This window comes from Erpetoichthys calabaricus, chromosome 8 (genome assembly GCF_900747795.2).
Source record: "Erpetoichthys calabaricus chromosome 8, fErpCal1.3, whole genome shotgun sequence".
NCBI classification, from domain to species: Eukaryota; Metazoa; Chordata; class Cladistia; order Polypteriformes; family Polypteridae; genus Erpetoichthys; species Erpetoichthys calabaricus.
In genome coordinates, this window is record NC_041401.2 from 140964562 (window position 1) to 140986397 (window position 21836).

Below are 21836 nucleotides of genomic sequence, written 5' to 3' on the forward strand. Positions count from 1 at the left end.
TAAAATTAAAAAAACATGGCAACTACTATTTCAATTCTTCACTAGCAAAAAGCCCATTAAATTATCACCAACGTGTCCTCCTGGGTGTTTGCTCCTTTTCCAATGAAATTTTCTTTATTACGCTTTCATAATATAATTTTCTTAAATCCTTTTTTTCTGTTCCCCAGCCAGATTTTCCATTCTTGTGGCAGCCAAAGTGAGAATCTGTGAAAATGCCTTCTCATCCACACTGTACCACAAAGGGCAAGGAGTGATAGTTCCTTCACCCCAGACACACCCAACAAATGTTAACAATAAGCGTGACACGGTGTGTTAATGACTTTATCATAGTAGTTACAATAAGACATAACATTTGGTTTGATATAATGGTAGAGTGATATAGGAAACGACATGCAGTGAGAACATACCATGCGTGAAATAATGAACTGCAAATATCAGCAAAAAATGCCCAGGTTAATGTGTCCCCAGTCTGGAACATCTAAACTGGAAAGCTAAAAAAAAATATTGTCACAGCACAAAGGCCGACCCTGGCAGCACAGCGACTGCCTGTCACGTGTGCCACATTTTGCTAAAAAACTCAGCACTTTAATGAGCCATTCTGCTTGTCGCAAATCACACAGTTGTTTCAATCTTTTCAATGATTTCCACAGTTGATTTTGAAGGTGAAAGGACTGAACAGTCTTCCTGGTCCCATATACTTCCTGGACTTGAGTCTTCATCAGAACTCAGGTCATCTTCATCCTCAGAATCGTCCTCACAAGATTCCAGATAATGCAAACCCAAGGCATTGATGCCTGAATCCTCAGAGCTGGAGGGGGAGGAACAGTGGTCCATTTTGGGCACAGTCACTTGTTCGCTGCCGCTTTTGCTGGACACTTCCACAGAAGAAGTTGGTGTGTCAGTGGCCGATGGTCGGACGCCCGGTGCCTGGGACTGTGGAGAAATTGAAGGCAAGGATGGTGGCCTCTGCACGTAACACATCTTCCCATTAATTCGTTTCACTTGATAGTCATCAATAAAGAGGTCTGAGATGAGGCAGTACTTGGGTGACTCTGGGTAGACTGGTGCTTTAAAGAAGTCAGCCATTTTTAAAAAACGCTCCATTAGCGAGGATGAGAGATCAATGGTATCGGTGAAATCTGCAGGTTTAGCTGGAACGCAAGTGCTTGGCAGCTGTCCAACAGGGGTCATGGGCTGATAGACATATTTACCTAAAAAATACAAAGACGAATATGTTAGTAAAGGGAAGAATGTACATAAAAATGACATTATTTTCTGTCAGCAGAAGAAGCTAGGAAATGCTTTATCACAATCAAGATGAAACCGATAGTAAGAAGACAGATGAATTGTAATTTTCTGGTCATCAAATTCAGAAGTGCAAAGACTTCAAGCAAAATGCACATTTCAAGAAGTACAGCATAATTTCAAACTATGAGCTTTTTCAAGCAATACAAAAGTCGCACTGTAAAATTCATTGACAGCATGTATTTATATTTTGGCATGAAAACGGAGCCTCCAGAAAAACTCCATAGAAACACATTTAATGAACTCCTTATTATGTCACATCTGACAGTCAGTCCATTGACATTTACTAGTGTAAAGCTCCTAACATTTTTATTAATCAAGGCATTCCACCTATTTTCTGGTCCTGCTGTGTCAGTGGCTGCCTGGACCTATATGGTAGCACCAAATGCAAAACTTAGTCCTGAATAGTCAACCACACACCCATTGAGGGTCAATTCACCTAACATGAATTTCCATGGGATGTGAAAGCAAACCAGTGAAGATGAGGAGAAAGTGAAAACTTCACAGACACCATGGCCATCCCTTGATTTGACACCAGAACTCATTGCAACACTCTGCAGAAGTGTAAGATCATGATGGGTTTCAACATCTCCCTGTAACATTATCCATTTTTGTTTTCACTTATCAAGTTTAGGGTCGGGGCGGCACGGTGGCGCAGTGGGTAGCGCTGCTGCCTCGCAGTTGGGAGATCTGGGGACTTGGGTTCGATTCCCGGGTCCTCCCTGCGTGGAGTTTGCATGTTCTCCCCGTGTCTGCGTGGGTTTCCTCCGGGCGCTCCGGTTTCCTCCCACAGTCCAAAGACATGCTGGTTAGGTGGATTGGTGATTCTAAATTGGCTCTAGTGTGTGCTTGGTGTGTGGGTGTGTTTGTGTGTGTCCTGTGGTGGGTTGGCACCCTGCCCAGGATTGGTTCCTGCCTTGTGCCCTGTGTTGGCTGGGATTGGCTCCAGCAGACCCCCGTGACCCTGTGTTCGGATTCAGCGGGTTGGAAAATGGATGGATGGATGGAAGTTTAGGGTCATGGTCAGCTGTTATCTATCGCACAGAATTGAGCACAAGAGTGTGCCATCGGACTGCAACCATAGGCTCACTCACATACCACTCCTGGCCAGACATTCATGCATTCATGTATGCGGACAAAAGGAGAACATCTAATATCCCACATGAACGGAGCCCAGGGCGTATCTGAAATAAGGAATTGGGAGCTAAGAGGTACAAGCGCTCACCACAGCTCCAACATGTTTCCCAGTAATATAATTATATTCCACTAGCTGTGTAAGCCCATGCTGTAAAAAGCATGGGGTCCTAGAAACTATTGAAATTGTCAGAAAAAAAAATTGAAATATAGAGATGTCGGGTAATTGAAAGGAACTACTCTGGGCATCTCTCTCCTAGGAGGTTTCATTTTGCCAACATGCTCACATCGTTTGTGTATTGGCGGCAGGAGGAAAAGTAAAAGGGATACTGTTTGCAGATGTGCTCACCTTGCTTCTGTATTAGCCACTAAGTGAGTGACTCTTTCTTCTGAGGTTTCGTTTTGACAACGTGCTGGACTCGCTTGTGTATCCTCAGAGGTGGAGCACTTACCCCGACACCATCTCTCACTTCTGGGATGGACAAACACACACACTTCCGCACGTAGACGTTTATATATAAGATAGTGATAAAAATGGTAAAGACAAATACAGTATAGGAAAAATAATACAAAAGCACAAATCATGATTAAGTGCAACGGTGAACTACCGGATGGACCTCCCGATCATAGTGACCCCACGTCGAAGAAGCCAAGTTTTTCTGTTATAAATTTCCACCCAAAGACAAGGGCAATGACACCAAGATGGGCGTTTCATTTTTTTATTTTGCTTTGAACTAGTTGATGCCCCAGATTTTCTTCTGGCAGTCTTTTGATTGTTCCGGCACCCAGCCACAACTTCAAGAATTACTTATGATGGTAAAATTACTGAGACAAATATTCACGTAATTTGGTACTTAAGTGCAGACAACGGTCGTATTTTCTTATTTATTTTTACAGTATGCAATGGAATAGAAAGGAAAGCGTTAAAGCCATTGACGTTCCTGGTCAGGTTTTAAGAAGTATTGCACTGCTGAAATCCAGGATGACAATATCGGCACTGCCGCTTCAAGGTCTGGACAGCCCTTGTCATGGTAGAGTCTGCATGTTCTCCAGTTGTCTGTGTGGATTTCACTTGGGCATTCCAGTTCTCCGCTTCACTTCTCAAAGACATGCAGTTAGGTTCAGTGGCCACTATGTGATTGTGAGCTTGGTTGAGCTGTGTTCAGTGGGTTTAATAATAAATGGATGTATAATCATTACTAAGCTAATGGACATGGCAAACGAATATAAATACCTTACATCTTTTAAGGCAAACGAGCAAACAGCACTTGCTGTACGCGTTCAGAGTCTGCTCTGCTGCACAGAAAAACATATTCATTTAAAAAAAAACACTGCATCTTCCAGAAAAGATCTTGGCTATAATTGGAGCAGGATCATTTGAATCAAACATAATGACATTTATTGCTTACATGACCACTGAGAGTGTTCACTGTGTGCTGCTGGAATAATTTAGCTGCCAGTCAATGTTGTTGAGCACAGTCGCTTATCAGAAGGCCACAGACTAAGTTAACTAAACAAGCACATCTCCGGGAGGAAATACAGCTTCAGAGACAACCCCAAGGTGAAATACAGCTCTTCAAGATGTGGAAGAGACAGCTTGACACACAGGGTGGGCTACAGGTCAGCAGGCCTTCTGCTACAAAACAATGCAAAGATGGAGGCACTCCAGCTAATGTGCAAGAATGGACTCTTGTGTAGTTGACATTTCCAGCTACTGAAATGTTGAATTCTGATATATTTTTCTCTTTTGAAAGAGGCTGCGCTATGTTATTGACAGCCAACTTCCAAGAAGGCTGTTTCTAATCATTAATAAACACTGCTATTTAAAAATATTTACCCCTTGGAAGTTTTCACACCTTCTTGTTGTACAACATTGAATCACAGTGGATTTAATTTGGATTTTCGATGCTGATCAACAGTTAAGGTTCTTTAATGTCAAAGTGAAAGCAGATCTTTGCAAAGTGGTATACATGAATTACAAATATAAAGCACAACATAACTGATCACATAAACATTCACCCCCTTTAATGTGAGACACTTAAAGCATGGCTGGTGCAGCCAGTCAGTTTTAAATGTCGCAGAATTACTTCAATGAGGATCTCCTCTCTAGGATTTCAATTAATTGTAGTACAAAATGCACCTTTTCTGGAAGGTCCAACTTAGGGCAAGTCAGTATGGTGGCCTAACATATGCAACAAACACAAAAGAACACTCCAAGCACCTCTGTGAAGAGGTAATGGAAAAGCAGAATTTGGGGATGGAGACAAGAAAATATCTAAGTCACCGAATATCCCTTGGAGTCCAAAATAATAAATCATTAAGAAATGGAAAGAGTATGGCACAGCTGTAAATCTACCTAGAGCAAGCCGTGCACAGAAACTAAGCAATTGGCAAGAAGATGACTAGTCAGGGAGGCCACCAAGAGACCTATAAGAACTCTGAAGGAGTCAGAAGCAACAGTGGATGAGATTGTTGTCCATACAACTACTGTTACCTGGGTGCTCCACTAGTCGCACCTTTATATAAGTGTAGTAACGTTAAAAAAATCAGCATGACAGGCACATGGGAGACTCAGAAGTCAGCTGGAAGAAGGTGCTATGGTCTGATTAAACCAAAATTGAGTTTTTTGGCCATCAGACTAAACAATATGTTTTGACACTGCACGTTATCAAAAACATACCATTCCCACCATAAAGCATGGTGGTTGTACCATCATCCTTTGGCAGTGCTTGCTTCTCTGCAGTAGGCCCTGAAAGTCTTGTGAGGGCTAAATTTAGTGCAGTAAAATACAAGGAAACCCTGGAGGAAAACCTTAAGCAGTCTGCAAGGAACCTGCAGCTTGGGAGAAGATATGTTTTGAATCAAAACAAAAGATCCCAAGCATAAAGCCAAAGCTACACAGGAATGGCTCAAAAACAACAACGTTAATGGCAAAGTCAGAATCCAAATCTCAGTCACATTTGTGTCTGGACTTGAAAAAGACTATTCACTCACGATTCTCATGAAGCCTATAAGAGCTTGAGCTGTTTTGCAAAGAAGAATGTAGAAAAAAATAGTCAGTGTCTAGAAGTGCAAAGCTGATAGGCACCTGTGAACACAGACCCAAAGCTGGAATTACTGCAAAAGGTGCATTCACTAAATACTGACTTATGTTGTGTATTATGTTTGTCATTAATTTAGACATCATTGTTGAGATCTGGTTTTACTTTGACAGTCATGTAACACTGCAGGAGGGTGCAGTACCTACATGGCAAAAAGTCAAAATGAAATCGATCAAGTGGAAAGACAAGAAAGTTAGCCTCCTAAGTGCAGTTCACAACACAGAAACTGTCAATGTTTGTGTCGGGGATATGAGGAAGTCATTAAGCCTTGCGCTGTGGTAGCATACAGTGACAAAATGGACACGTCAATCATGCAGATCAGGCACTGGCACTCTACCATCTCATATGCAAGGAACAGAAAAAATATTATAAGAAAAGTGTGCAAAGAATCATGATTGTACAGTCCTGAGTGTGAGGACTGGTTGTGCGATGGTAACTGTTTCAAAACATGCCACATGATTTACGTTGTCACACATGTGCGCCATGGGACCACCTTCCAGGTCTTGAGATGGCGAGCTTCATGCGACATGGAGCACCTTGGAACATGAGGAGGTGCTGGCGCTAACCACTTCTTCTCTATCCACTGCAGTTCCGACAAGGTGCCTAAGGACTTGGCTAGCCCCACCCAAAAGGTCCAAAGAAGGCTCTGCCCCTTCTGCCTGGGACACCATAAAACATGTGGACCCTGGAAGGAGGCATTTAGTTTGGACTAGAAGACTCAATGGAGAAAGAAATGCCATACCACAGGTTAATATAGCCTCTAATTAAGTACCAAGAGGACACGCTTTTTGTTTTTTTCCTACACGTTAAACGGGGATACGCAGTTGGCACCCCAACCTTTCTTTTTGCATCCTCTGTCTAGTTACTCAGTCAAAATGTGTACTTAATCTGCATCATTAGAGCAGATTTATTACACATTTTGGTATTCACATTTTTCTTTTACAGGTAATAATATTTTTTCTTGTTGAAATAAATTAAACATTTTCCCAGAGGTAACCATAACGCTAAGGAATTTAAGCTCACTGGAAAAACACTATCACTATCTTTTCATTTACATATTATGAACTATGGCTCATAATATGTAAATGAAAAGAACAGGAAAACAAACTACCGTCAAGCCACTAAAAGGTTCCTCAGAAAGTGTGATTTGAATTATTGAAATTGTAATCAACATAAACTTCCATAAGAAAATTGAGTTCAGTTTTCTTTAGTAGGTGATTTGTTATCATTTTAATTAAATTATGTAGAAATGTTTCTTTAACATAACACTCTCAAACTTCACAGGCCCCATTAGCTCAAAGCGTACAGCCCTTTCAGAGAGGCTTGCAGCCTTTCTAGAAATTAATTTGAAACTTTAACAGAAACATCATTTTTGTATTCTCTTTGACAGGAGTTCCACAGCCATTGATGATAATAAAACTTTCGTGTGACTTTGTGAATGAATATTCAGTATACAAAACCCAATGGCTACATTCAGTGTGAGACTGGAACATTTCCTGTCCCCTGCTCTTTTTCCACAAGGCTGTATTCCAGTCTGTCCTCCAGCCACACTCCTGTAGCCACATCCCATTTCCCTGCAGGAAGTCAACAGCAGTCTGGTGTACTTGTTGCTCTTTCTGTGGCCTCTTAATTTTAACTGTGTGCACATCCCTTAGTAACAGATCTGATTTGTCTTATGTCTTTTGGTTATCAGTAGAACCAGATACCAAGGTGAAACATATTAAAAATAGGTGATATGCATTTACCAGAATTCTCACTCTACAAATTGTGAGTAAGGAAGACTTTGTGATGGCACCTGAGAGGAGTTTCCCTTCATTTCTGGGTAATCCCCCTTCTCCTTATGTCCTCTGTATCAAAATCAGCTGTTAACGTTCAAGGACTCATTTTACTAAAGTTTTATTACCTCCATAACACTTGACCCATCATTTTCAGTGTTGCGTTCCCAAGTGTATGTCTGTGGATAACAGCAAGTAAGCAAGCTTACAGTGGTTGTACATTGGCCTGGATGGCATTTACTGTACAGTCTTTAAGGATCTTCAAGTGCATTTTAAAGTATTGCCCAGAGATTCATCTGGGGTTGGCTTGGATGTTGTGCCTGATGCTACTAGGCTAAAACCTCATGTCTCCAGAAACCATATACCTGGAGTGAGTGGGACCTGATAATAGATGGATTTCCTAAAATAACTTTAAGGTATAAGATAGTAATAATAAAACCTAATAGAAGGAAAGTCCTACCTAAAACAGGAATTGGAATGTCTTTTGGTTTCATAACTACATGGACAGTTATTATGAGATGCAGGGGGTGGATAAAACAATAACTTTGAAGTAAATAAATCTCAATTATAAATGCAGTTGCAAAGGTAGCAGTAGGTGTCACCTATAAAAGAGGTCTGACAATGAACATCTTGATATGAGTTTTCAAAGCAATGTGAGGTAACTAGCAGTTCCAAAGAGGCCAAATAGTCGCATCTCGAAAAGCAAGCGATTCAGTCACAAAAGCTGCAGAATTCCTTCATGTATCAAGAGGAATAGACTCAAAAACTATGACAGCATTCACCAAACATGGAAAAACTGTATCAATAAAGAGAAACAGTGTTCACAAGTCAAAGCTTAGCAACAGGGATATGCAGACACCTCACAGGATAATTGCTAAATGTCACAAAAGTACAACCTCAGAATATATCACAGTATTGAGTCAGTAACTCTGTGACTCAGCCTCATCAAAACCTGCAAGGTACAAGTGTCATAAAGCAGGAATTTATGGCAGGATTGACATTGGGAAACAGCTTGTCCCCAATGATAATGCACAAAGACACATAATCTGGTGTAAGGGACACAAAACCTGGACCCCTGAGCAATGGAAGAAAGTAACATGATCTGATGAATCATCTCTCATCCTATTTCCTACATTCATTTCATTTGGCAAAAGCTAACTGTTAAACATGGTGGGATTCTGTAATGGCAGTGGTAGCCATCTCATCGGAGTTATTATTTTCTCTGTCCTCTATATGGTTGCACAATGGCCTAGGAATATGAGGCCAGGTTACAGGACCAGGTTCCCTCATTATCTTCCAAAATTTCAGAATGTAATGTCCCCATACTCGCTGCTACACTAATTCAAGAGTGGTTTCATTGGTTGAACTCCAATGACTTCCATGGTGTCTCCAATCATCAGGTGTGAACATCATTGAACCTTTATTGGAAGTTCTGGAGCACAGAGTATGAAGTGGACTTCCACCTCCCTCATTCCAGTAAGAGATGAAAGGTTTTTTTTCTAGAACAGGGGTCTCAAACTCAAGGTCTCATGGGCTGAATATGGCCCTTAAACCTTTTTAAAGTGGCCCACATGAACATGTTACATACAGTATGTACCATTAGTTTCCTCACAAACATACATTTCACATATAGGTTGTATCTGTATAAAATTTAGCTGTGAAACATTTACACCTTATCAAAATAATGCTGCGTTCACGTTTTTCAGCAGACATTGCACCTTCCCACTTCAGTGCCTTTATGTGTTACTGTTGATTTGTTACTTGGTCCACAAAACAAAAAAAAGCAATTAACAAAAAACTGCATTTTTTCACAAAAATAAAAAGAAAACTAAACATATTAAAGGTGAACCTTGTCACTCTAAATGCAATTTGACCACAAAAATGCCATTTCTGGCTGACCAAATTATCTTTTCACTTTGCACCTTACCCAACCATAACCTATCATCTATGGGGGAGGAGTGAAAGCTTTAGATTTGTCAAAAATTTCAATCTCTGGTTTTCAATGGATCTCGATGATAGGTGTGTGTCTGTCTGTATGTGTGTGTGTCTTTGTGTCACAGTTTCTTGAGGACGGTCTACAGCTAGAATGGCTGGAGGGAAAAATACTCGAAACTCAAAACTTTAGCCAGTTATGAGATGATGATGTGCTGATGTGTGTCTTTATAAAGAAAATGTGGTAGGAGCTGTTAATAATTCTGCATCGAGTGCATAAAATGTTATTTTTGGCCTTCGATAAAAGTGAGTTCTAAAAAAATTATGCAGCATCCTACTACAAATTTTTCAGGACTTGTATGACAGCATTTCAAGAAGGACAGAATCCATTTCAAAGGCAAAGGGTGGCCCTACTCCTTGTTAGATCCTTGATATTGTTACACCTTTCTGTTATTTTTTTCCAACCCCTATTTTTAGGTATCTTCTCAGAAGACCACAATTTATGCAAAAATATCTTGAAATATATTTAATGTGCAGATGTGATTAAAAAGGCAGACTATATAATGCACTAGTAAGACTGCATCTGGAGTATTGTGTGCTGTTCTGATCACCACGCTACAAGAAAGACATAGCAGCACTTGAAACTGCACAAAGAACAGCAATCAAGTGCATCCCAGGACCAAAGGACATGTCCTACTCTGACAGACTCAAGAGAACTAAACCTGGTCAGATGAGGCTGCATGGGAAATTTACAAATTATTCAAAACTAGCTACGCCGCATAATCACGCCACTTTTTTAATGATTTTTAAGCACAGGGAAAAAAATGAACATTTTGAAAAATCTGTAATTTAATAAACCACCAAGAAAAGTAACATTGCAACAATGCACGCTACGAACCAACATACAATTGTCCGTGACTGAAAACTGGAGGACCGCCGTCGTGCCTCCACCTCCCAGAGCGAGGGACGGGGCTGGACGGAGCTTGGGCGCGGAGGGCGGGACGGGGGGAGAGGGGAAGGATGCCCATTCCGCCCCCTCTGTCCTGGCCCCCCTGCCATTCTAGTCTGCTGATTTCTTAGTCATCTCTTAGTCATCGTTCAATACTCACTGCCTGCTCATGTGCCCACCCCCAACTCCTCACCTGAGTCGCTTTCATCTGTGTACAGTCCACATGCACCTGTGAGTCACGTTGACTGTTAATTTTCCAAACACCGCCTCAGTCGCTTTTGTCTCTGCTACAGTCCACATGCACCTCTGAGCCACGTTGTCTTTTCATTGTTCTTTGCGGTTCTGGCTCCTTTTCTATATATAATCCAACAAGTTACCCGACCATGGTAGTAGCGAGGGGGGTGTGTGTACAAAGGGCAGGGACGAAATCAGTGCGAGTGTATGACCCGCACTTACTGGGAATTCCTCGTTCGTGGGGAACAATTGCAAGCCCCGATCTCCATCACGAATGGGGTTCAACGGCTTACCCATGTCTCTCTGTGCCGGGTAGACACACGTTGATCCATTCAGTGTAGCGCGCGTGCAGTACCGGACATCCAAGGGTATCATAGACCTGTTAATGCTCAATCTCACGTGGCTGAAAGCCACTTGTCCCTCTAAGAAGTTGGATGCTCTTGGGTTGCGTAACTGTTTAGCAGGCGGGAGACTCGTTCGTTTTCTGAATTAACCAGACAAATCACTCCACCAACTAAGAACGGCCATGCACCACCACCCACAGAATCAAGAAAGAGCTATCAATCTGTCAGTCCTCTCTGTGTCCGGGCAAGGTGAGATTTCCCGTGTTGAGTCAAATTAAGCGAAAGGCTTCACACCTGGTGGTGCCCTTCTGTCAATTCCTTTAAGTTTCAGCTTTGCAACCATACTCCCCCCCCGAACCCAAAGACTTTGGTTACCCGGTTGCCAGTCGGTATCGTTTATGGTCGGAACTACAACAGTATGTGACCGTCTTCGAACCTCCAACTTTCGTTCTTGATTAATGAAAACATTCTTGGCAAATGCTTTTGCTCTCGCTCGAACTGTTGTCGGGCGTGGCTCTGTCGTGCGTGTGCCATGGTCGGCTGCTTAGTGAATTGTTGGTGGGCGTGGTTCTGTGAGTTGTCACCGTATCCCATGGTCTTAGCATTGGTGGGTGGGTCTCTGTGAGTTGGCGGACGTGGCTATGCCGTGTGTATCCCATGGTTGTCTTGCTTGTTCTGTCGGCTTAGTGAATTATATATATAGATCCTCAAAGGTACTGATAAAAGTAGATCCATCAGAATTCTTTCAGATTAAGTATGATCACATATTTGAGGACAACAGTGGAAATTAAGGACACGTGCATTTAGGAATACAGTATATGCACTTCTGTATGCAAAGAGTTGTGGGAATTTGGAACAAACTACCAAGTCCTGTAACTGAAGCAGAAACCTTGACAACCTTCAAGAAGAATCTAAATGAGATATTAGGACAGGCTAGCTCTTAGCTAAACAATCAATCTTGATGGACAGAATGGTCTCTTTTCAATTGTCAAATGTCTTATGTTCTTAATAAATTATCATTGTAATTGCTATAAAATAATATAATACTAAAAATGTTAATTCTGCACTTGACTGAATGTATAGGTAAGTAGGAATAAGTGATTAAAAAAGAAACTCAACAAAACAGGGCCTTGGCTCCATTAAGGGAATTCGGGGCTTGAAGGAACCAGAGCCAGCAGTGCAGGAGTAAACTAGAAATCAACCGTAGATGTGACGCCATCCCATCACAGGGCACACAACCCACTCCCCCAAGTCACGTGTTAGACTTGCCAATCACCTCAACCTGCATATCTTTTCAATGTGGGAGAAAAGAGAGATATTAAGACAGTGAGTAGGCATGGGATTTGACTGCAGGACACCAGCCCTGTGAGGAAGAAGTGCTAAAACTACTTCTGACATGTGAAAATTACAATTGTTACTTTAACATATTTTAAATATATTCACAGATTTATCTGACCGATCATATATAAAGTCAAAGTTGACTAATGTCAAAATCTGACAAGAGCTATAATACTAGCCATCCCAAACACCTACAAAGCTCTGATTGGATATGAGTGTAACCTTTTTTTATTCTGCTCAATTGCATTACCAAACCCTCCAGAACTCCAGGAGTACAAAATGAAGTAATTGCTCACCACTGCTTACAAATATGAGGGTGAGGACCAAGGCTGCAAGCTGCTCCATTACTCCATCATTTCCAGTTGACTCTAATCTTCTGTCTCTATTTCTGGTAGCAATCCTATTCTGAGCAAAGCCCCCTGAGTGCTCAAGTGATTTCTGCTATGAATTTATTCTTCATTTGATACATACAGTAAGTCAACTCCTGTGGATTTTCAAAGATTATGCTTAGGCAGCCTCTTTTGTAGAAGTGTCTGTACTTAATACCAAGGGACTGCATACTGCATGAACAGCCGCAGCGTCATGATAAAGCAATGAATGAAAGGAAGAAGAAAAAAAAAACAGCAATTTCACTGCTTTCTGTTCTTTTGCAACTCTCTTGATTATGGGGACCAATCAGCTGCGCCTTTTGAGACAGCAGTTTGCCTTATGTTGTGTTACCTTGCTTAATACATCTTTGGATAATCAGAGACATCTTTAACATTTGTGCATTATTATCTACAACTGTTTGCACTTCAACACTTGTGTAAGACGTTTCACCATTATTGTGTATCAGATAGATAGATAGATAGATAGATAGATAGATAGATAGATAGATAGATAGATAGATAGATAGATAGATAGATAGATAGATAGATAGATAGATAGATAGATAGATAGATACTTCATTTGACCCAAGGGGGAAATTCAGCTTTTTACAGAAGCTAAAAAAAATAATAAACTAGTGTGCTAACTGTTTAAGATGGATTAAAATCTAATTCAATGTAGATCTCAGTGTTAACATTTGCAGTGCACTGTCTGTTGGAATGATTTTTTGTAGTGCATTTAGTAATGAAATACATTGTATCTCTCATTGCAACAGATGATGCATCACAAACATTAGCACTGCTTTTACAAATCCCATACCAAATGGCATATATCCATCCATCCATCCATTGTCTCCCGCTTATCCGAGGTCGGGTCGCGGGGGCAGCAGCTTGAGCAGAGATGCCCAGACTTCCCTCTCCCCGGCCACTTCTTCTAGCTCTTCCAGGAGAATACCAAGGCGTTCCCAGGCCAGTCGAGAGACATAGTCCCTCCAACGTGTCCTGGGTCTTCCCCGGGGCCTCTTCCCGGTTAGACGTGCCCGGAACACCTCACCAGGGAGGCGTCCAGGAGGCATCCTGATCAGATGCCCGAGCCACCTCATCTGACTCCTCTCGATGCGGAGGAGCAGCGGCTCTACTCTGAGCCCCTCCCGGATGACTGAGCTTCTCACCCTATCTTTAAGGGAAAGCCCAGACACCCTGCGGAGGAAACTCATTTCAGCCGCTTGTATTCGCGATCTCGTTCTTTCGGTCACTACCCATAGCTCATGACCATAGGTGAGGGTAGGAACATAGATCGACTGGTAAATTGAGAGCTTCGCCTTGCAGCTCAGCTCCTTTTTCACCACGACAGACCGATGCAGCGCCCGCATTACTGCAGATGCCGCACCGATCCTCCTGTCGATCTCACGCTCCATATAACAGAGACATAACAACCAAATGGACACAGAGATACACAGACAAACAGACATTTGTCCTTCTATTAACGTGGATAATACTGTATGCCCGTATACCATCTTTTTAAAATGTAGCTTATTGAATTCGATTGCTTGTATTCGTACTCAGACAGAATTAATCTGCAATATGAAATTTACTAATATATTATCAAAGAATGGTAGCATGGTGGACAGAACAGGCCATACATCATATATTTCTGTGTGTAATCTATTGGTAAGAGACCGAGGTGAGAGAGTATTACAACAAAGTATTTTTATGGTCCCGACAGTTTCCCCATATGACACGAGTCTACAGAAATCGCGTTACTACGAAGAACATTCAGCAGATGCTTTCATTACAACGAAGTGACCTTGAAATGCTTGAACAATCATCCACAGAGCAGTTAGATCAGTGGTCGCAGCTCAGTTGTGCACGTTTGCACAACGATCCCCAAACAGAAACATTGTAAAAAAAAACTCTTTCTTCGAACTTTCCTCGTACTGGTTTTTTTTTTTTTTTGCTGTTTTTGTTTTCTGTGGTTTTCGGTGATACCTTTTGCTTATTGCTTGTCAACATTTGAAAAACATCCATTGGAATTTAACTCATTGTCACCCTCCTATAGAAACGGCAGACAAGAAACAAAGATAGCAGTGTTAATATTTGTGATGTGCAATCTGTTGGAATGGCAAATGCAAAGCATATGTCTTTGTTATATGCAAAAAAAGAAAAAAATCTCGGGTTGCAAACGTTTGTGAACTGCTTAATAACTTATTAATAACAGAAATGTTATGTAAATTTGTGTATAAAACTGAACACCCGCCTGCATCTAATAAAGTGGTCATTGCTGTCAAAAAGTTTGGGGACCACTGGTCTAAGGCAGGGGTAGGCAACGTCGGTCCTGGTGAGCCGCAGTATGTGCAGGTTTTTGTTCCAACCCAGTTCCTTAACGAGAACTCAATTATTGCTGATGAAGCACATATTGCTTAAGTGACATTTTGATGCTTCATTTTAGTGGTCTCGCTTGTTAAGGTTCTCCAACCTTAATTGCTTATTTCAATCTTAAACTGCTGCATTCAGTGTTTTAATTGCTCCTTATTAGCAATAAGATGTAAAAGATAAAGCAGCCAGCAGTTCTCCAGCTAGCTTTTTTCCAATTACATCTGTGTGTGTTCATCATGCACTGTTTGATTTAATAAAACACTTAATAGAAAAATGTGACAGACTGAAAATGATCTGTTTTAGGCTTCATATCATTTGGATGATATCTTTGGAAAGGAAAAAAATCTACGATATAAGAGCCTTACATTGCACAGACTAACAAGCCATAAAATTAAATAAGGTCTGAGATTGGCAATGATTGGTTTCTAATTAAGCAATTGGGTTGGAATGAAAACCTGTAGCCACTGCGGCTCACCAGGACCGACGCTGCCTACCCCTGGTCTAAGGCAGTGTTTCTCAACCTCGGTCCTGGGGACCCCCTGTGACTGCAGGTGTTTGTTCCAACCAGATTCCTAATCAGTGACAACACCTGATAGCACTGATTTAAATGCTTAATTCTCTTTTGTTGATTTCATCATATTTTGCCCTTTCTCTTTGCAGTTTTTCCCCTTTGTTTTATCTTATTAATGAGAATTAAAAATAAGCAGAGCAGACACGCTGGCAAACAACACTGAATAAGCACAGGCTGCAACTACTTTAGCATCAGATCCACTAATTAGTAAATAATGGATTAATTAAACAATTTGAGCAACTAGAAAAATAGAATGAAAATCAAGATGAATATATTGTTAAAAAGAAAAAAATACATTATTCCCATATAACTTCTGGATACATTTTAATATATATATATATATATATATATATATATATATATATATATATATATATATATATATATATATATATATTTCTTTTTAACCAAACTTAGTTTTCTAATTTCTATATTGTTCCCAAAACACAGAACTTGGGAAATAACAGTTCACTTAATTAGCCCAGGAGTCCAATTAAAAACAGAAGCTGGTTGGAACAAAAACCTGCAGCCACAGTGGGTCCCCAGGACTGAGGTTGAGAAACACTGGTCTAAGGCTAACTGGTGGTCTCAACCACATCTTGTTTATATTTTTAAACATTCTTTTTCCATCTTCCTTACTAAATGGCAGTTAAACTGGTTTTCCCTACTTTGGACCCACGCCAGTGTGCGAAATGGCCCATGGTGATTGGTTGGTACCCTGATGCTATGGCTATATAGGATGCAATCACTTAGGATATGAATATCAGTAATAGATGAATGTTATCACACTGAGAGATATGGACCTGGGTTAGTCCTGCCTAGTGCCCAGTGTTGTTGGGGCAGGCTGAGGCCATCCATCCATCCATCCAGTTTCCAACCCGCTGAATCCGAACACAGGGTCACGGGGGTCTGCTGGAGCCAATCCCAGCCAACACAGGGCACAAGGCAGGAACCAATCCCGGGCAGGGTGCCAACCCACCACAGGGCAGGCTGAGGCCCCATCGGCTTAATCCTAAAAATGATTGAAGATGTAGGCATGAATTCTGTGGTGAAGTCCTCTAGGTAGGACCTTCTTGGCCATTTAAAATTTATTTTCTTACTTTCTACCACAAAACTGAAAGATTATACTCGAGGCCAGGGCAGTACTAGGGGTTCAAATTTAAAAGAATGGATTGATAAGGTTTTGGTAACTTTTGAGCTCTCCTTCTGGTGAGATTCTGCTCTTTCCATTTTATGTCCATGCTGACTAAAACCACGGCGAACATCAGATTAGACAGCGTTAACAAGCAGAACCAAACAGCCGTGGAGCGAAATCCGGTAAAGCTTTATGAAGATGCTCTACAGAGGCCCTCCTGGGACAAGTTGCAAACTTGTTCTCGCTTTTCATCTTTGCAGAGCTCTTCAGTTGGTTCTAAATATTTTTTTTACATTGACAAAGGCACCGAAGACAGAGAAGAAAGGCTAGCAAAGCAAATGGAGTCAGTGAAATAAGTTTGTGATAATATCCCTAGAGTGGCTTTCAGGAGTGAGAAGCGATTATCCTTCGTGAACAAAGCCTTATGTAGGTGTGACTGATAAATAGAAAAAAATGCCATTTAAGAGCGTAGAAAAAGACACTGGAAGCTTCTTTTCAAAGTTTTACCACATTCACTTGACATTTGCTGCAGTTGTCTTCTTCAAAAGACGGGGAATTTCAGCTGTTCAAATTAACTGCTTAGTTATTTACTTCATTCCTGCCTTCATTTCCTTTGTTACAGGTGTCACTCATCACTGATTTAAAGCTCTAGAGTCTAGCATTTATATCCAGATCTGGCCATGACCTGTGCGTAGTTTGAACATTTTCCCCGTAGTTCTGCATGATGTTTTCCCTCCAGATCCTCTGGTTTTCCTCCCATATCTCAAAGATTTTCCGAGTAGGCTCACTGATGACTCTAAGATAACCTAATATAAGTGTGCGGGTGTCCTTCAATGGAGTAGAGCCATCTCCAGGGCTGGTACCTGCCTGGACCCTGATGGTGGCCTAACCTGAACAAGATTAGGCAAGGCTAATAATGAATGGTTGGATTTTTTACTTTGTGGGTTGCCGTGTTAAAGCAAAACAACCCATTACAGTACACAGTTTTAATATTACTATTTCTATTACTGATTTTGGAAGAAACCGATGTGACTTCATTACTCTATGATCTACTGCATGACGGCATTCTCTTTTCCTAAAACATGGAGAAAGCCCTAGCATAGACAAAGACAAACTCTTTCGCTTGATGTTCTACAGCAAAGCTGGTTCTGCTCTCTAAAAGAATACTCACTAAGGCATGATTTTAATCTTTTGTCATTTTTCTGAATTTAACAATCAGTACTACCATCCATTCACCCATTTTTTGAACTTCCTTATCTTAATCGGGGTCACAGGGAGGCAAAGCGTAACTTAGCAACAGCTGATGCAAGGCTGGAACAATTTGATTCCATTTCATTTATAAAAATTGATTTGTTTCCATTTACAAACCAGCAGCAGAAAAGCTAACTGGCACAAGTAATTACAGTACTGACTAGCTGGCCTCTTGAATGAAGTCACATACCTGATGGCTCAGAACTGCAGTTCATTCCTGCCTTTTCATGTGATATACCGTTCTGCTCTTTTATTTGTCTACTGTGGACTTGAATTTAATGTTAGTTGTATTGCACCCTGAACAGCAAAACGCTAACACATCCATTTAGTGAACCCATGATTCCATTAAAAGTTTAGAGGCAGCCAGTCCTGACAGCACAGGGCACAAATCTGAAAGCAGATATGGGTGACATTTCTGTCCTTTACAAGTCACACATAAACCCATACTTGTGTAACTAATTTGTCCGTTAATCCACTGTCGTAGTCCAAATAACTCAAAGGGAACCCAAGAAATAGGCAAACAAAAAGGGTGCATGATGGCACCATATAAACGAAAACTCAGGCTCATTAACCTTGTAATTTGCCTTAATTTTAGTGCGCTCATGTTGAGAAGGTCCGTTTAGGAGCTCCATTCTCTTGAAAGTCAATGTCTGAGATAGACACCTCCTTCTGACACTCTCAGTTATAGGGCTCTGACCACAGCGGACAGGGCCTTCATTGGGCACATTCTTGGAGATTTGGAAGAAACAGGAAAGATGATTAGTAACAGCGCCCCCTCCTGCCCTGGCACAGTATTGCATATCTTAGAAGAGCCAAGAAGGTGATCCTCAGGCACCCACACGTGACAACACCTATTGTCTATCACAGCTTAACCCAGTGTCAGATACCAGTCTATCACAGGATTAATGAGCATGTACTACAGTCATTATTCATTCTATTATCACCCATTTTCTAAACATCAGTTCTTCATTAGATACAAAAAGCTGGAAATTGAACGAGATACCCATTCTCTCACAGAGCTCAATCGAAGTGAACTTCCCAAGGAAAAAGAAGCCCTGATTTGTCACTTTAGCAGTGGGCGGTTTTGCTCTCCACATGGAGGGCACGACCTGAGGTGTATTTACAGTACATTAAGCTGATGTACTGTCACCAATGAACCTAATAAAGAACAGGACAAAACATATCTGGGCATGGGGAGAACATGCAAACTTTGCACAGACAGTGACTGGATTGAGAATCAAACCTTTATCCTTCTAACTGGGAGGCAACATCACTAACCAGTGTGCACTGTGGCATTTGTAAATTGATATTAATAATAAAAAATGTCGGCCATTGTACTTGTTTGAAATGTAACAATAAAGAAGCAGGAACTACTTTACAAAGGAATTTACTGAACCTTTGTGGAAATTTAAATAACTAATGTACAGAGGCAATTTACATTGAAAACATCCTCTCTTGAGGTCTAATAATTTATGTCCCAAATACATTTGTATATTCTTTCTGTATTGTACCAGTAACTTCTAACTTTAATGCATTTGTTTTGTTGTCCAAGGCATTTGTCATCATTTTAATGTAAAATAGTCAACTAATTGACATATTAATGGTAAAAGAAAACTGACACAGCAAGAGATTTTACAATGGTACACTAGATGAAAGCTTTTGGGCAGAGCCAGCAATCACTAGTATGGCTAGCCAATCACATGTGTGTTATGTTAAATGTCCCAGAATCCCACTAGTGATTTTATTATAAATATGGCTTTCCTGAGGGGCCAAAAGGGGAATGGCTTAAAAAGTGGGATCAGAGACCAAGACATGTCAGAACTAAAGAGAGAGACCATTTCATCTGGACATTCAAGAGCATAACTCATGCATCATGCTGGTGACTGAATCAAAAAAATATATATATACATATACATATATGTTGTCACACATGTGTGCACTGGAGGCAGCTAAAGGACTCAGATGAGGGTAATTCCATATTGTACAAGAGGGTGGCGGAGGGCACTAACCCTTTCTCTCTTTCTTCTGCAGACCAGTTACGGGAAATTCTGCCTGGCCCTGATGACCTCACTTCCTCTGGCCGACTTTAACAACACCATTTTGTCTCATATAAATCAGTTCTGTCTTGAACTCAGTGTTGGAAAACTATTTCATTGCTTATTTCTGAATCCAACTTTCATTATATGGGGTAGCTACAACCAAACCTATTTGTGGCGCATTTCCTACTATACTTTCTTCTATTGGTATTATTATGGCTATTATTATTCTTTAAAAAATGCCACGTTGCTTTCACATTTCTATACTTTGTCTTTATATCTAGAGTGATTGAAGTAATAAAGTAAATATTAGGACACCTGTGAAATTGCCATTTGCTCCAACCTACAGGGTTTATCAAGGTTGACAGATCACACCTCAACAGGAAGAATAAGTGCAGCCGACACAAGACACCATTGGTTGGTAAGTGGCTTATAAGTAAAAGGTTTATGAGCTTTCACGTGTCTCAGGGACACCCATACGTTTGTTACTGCTGGTGATGGTGAGTCCCTGTGTGGAGTACTGAGGAGTGACATGCATTTTGGACACCACTAATAAGTACTTATGTGGATGCAATCCTATGTAGAATACTACAGAGTGACTGGCAGTTTAGCATCACTCATACATAGTTCTGTGAATAAAATCTGGTTGTGTGTTGTCTGTGTGTTAATCTTAAGGTGCGACAGTTGACCAACCTAGTAAAGAATGTGTTGAGTCTCCCTTGCCCCTTGACAATACACTAGTACATCTTAAATTATAAACTTAAAATCTTTTAAACATAACTCACTTGCTCCACTACAGGGTGACAGAGGACCACAGTCTATTTCAGCAAAACAAAGTCAAAGCCAAAAATACCCAACTCTACCACTACGGCCTTGAGGAATAAGCTAACTACTGCTAAATATCTGAAAAGGATTTGCATGCACTGGTGGATAAAAGCAGAATGTGATTACTACCATATTTAAACAACCCCGTCCCGTGATGTCAGCAGCATGATGAAAGTGGTCAAGTAAATGTACACAAACTAAAACAGTAATAAAAATCTAATTTTTAAATACCAGGAAAGTTGTGAAGGTGACATCAGCAATAGAAATCTCATGTTTTAAAATTCCAAAATAAACAAAAATACATAATTTTTCTGTTCCTTTCCCTTCAACCTCTCACTTAGAGGTCTTCAGATGTGACTCATGTATATTCCACCTGACAGCTGATGGTATCAGATACTCTTTGCTTGTGTTGTTCAGCTTTCCTTTGTAATTTCCCCAGTTTCATAGGTTTTTTGTTATGTTGATCATTTTCATTTTGATCTTTTGATTTTTCTTTCACATTGGCTCTTGCTTTTTAGTTTACATTTTTTGTTAGCCTGGTTTAGTTTTAATTCAGATTGCATTTTCTGTTTTGATCCATTCTTTTTGCATTTTTTGTTTTTCTTTTAAATATTTTGTATTTTTGTTTTCCTTGAGTTTAGCTATTTAGACATTTAGTTTAATAAATTACTGTAAATTTAAAAGTTTTGCTTATTTGAGCCTGGGGTTTGGCCAGTCCATTTCCCTTTTGTGAATTCAGGGCTTTTTTTTTGAAGCACTCATGATATTTCGAGTTTTTAGACCCACACGTGCACACATTCACACACTCTCATTATGGCCAATTCTGGCGTTACAATTAACTTAAAGTGTACATCTATGGGGATGTGGGAAGAAAACCCATGCAGACACAGCCAGATAATGCAAAAAACACTCAGACAACCACCAGTCTTGAGATTCAAACCTGGGGCAGTGGACCTGTGAGGCCTCACTGCTAAACTAAAGTGTCACCATGCCACCTTCTTTTAAATAAAAAACATGAAGAATTATACTTAATAAACATAGAAGGCAAAACTGTCTCCTCCAATTGAAAGCAAGCATCTCACACCCACTAGTCTTAATAGAATGTGACAGATTAAATCAGGTTATAGAACACAATACGAATGGTAAAAGTGCCAAGCCATCACAA

At 40.6% G+C, this 21836-nt stretch overlaps 1 protein-coding gene across 1 annotated transcript in view; it reads right to left on the reverse strand.

Moving 5' to 3' along the window:
* Positions 1-307: 307 nt before the first annotated feature.
* The window catches only part of zgc:162707 (UPF0524 protein C3orf70 homolog B), a 135887-nt gene continuing 114358 nt past the window's right edge, over positions 308-21836 (reverse strand). The window contains exon 2 of the mRNA XM_028807543.2: positions 308-1211. Coding sequence (XP_028663376.1) covers positions 613-1211 — 599 coding nt within the window. The 3' untranslated portion in view covers positions 308-612. The remainder of the gene's footprint in view (positions 1212-21836) is intronic.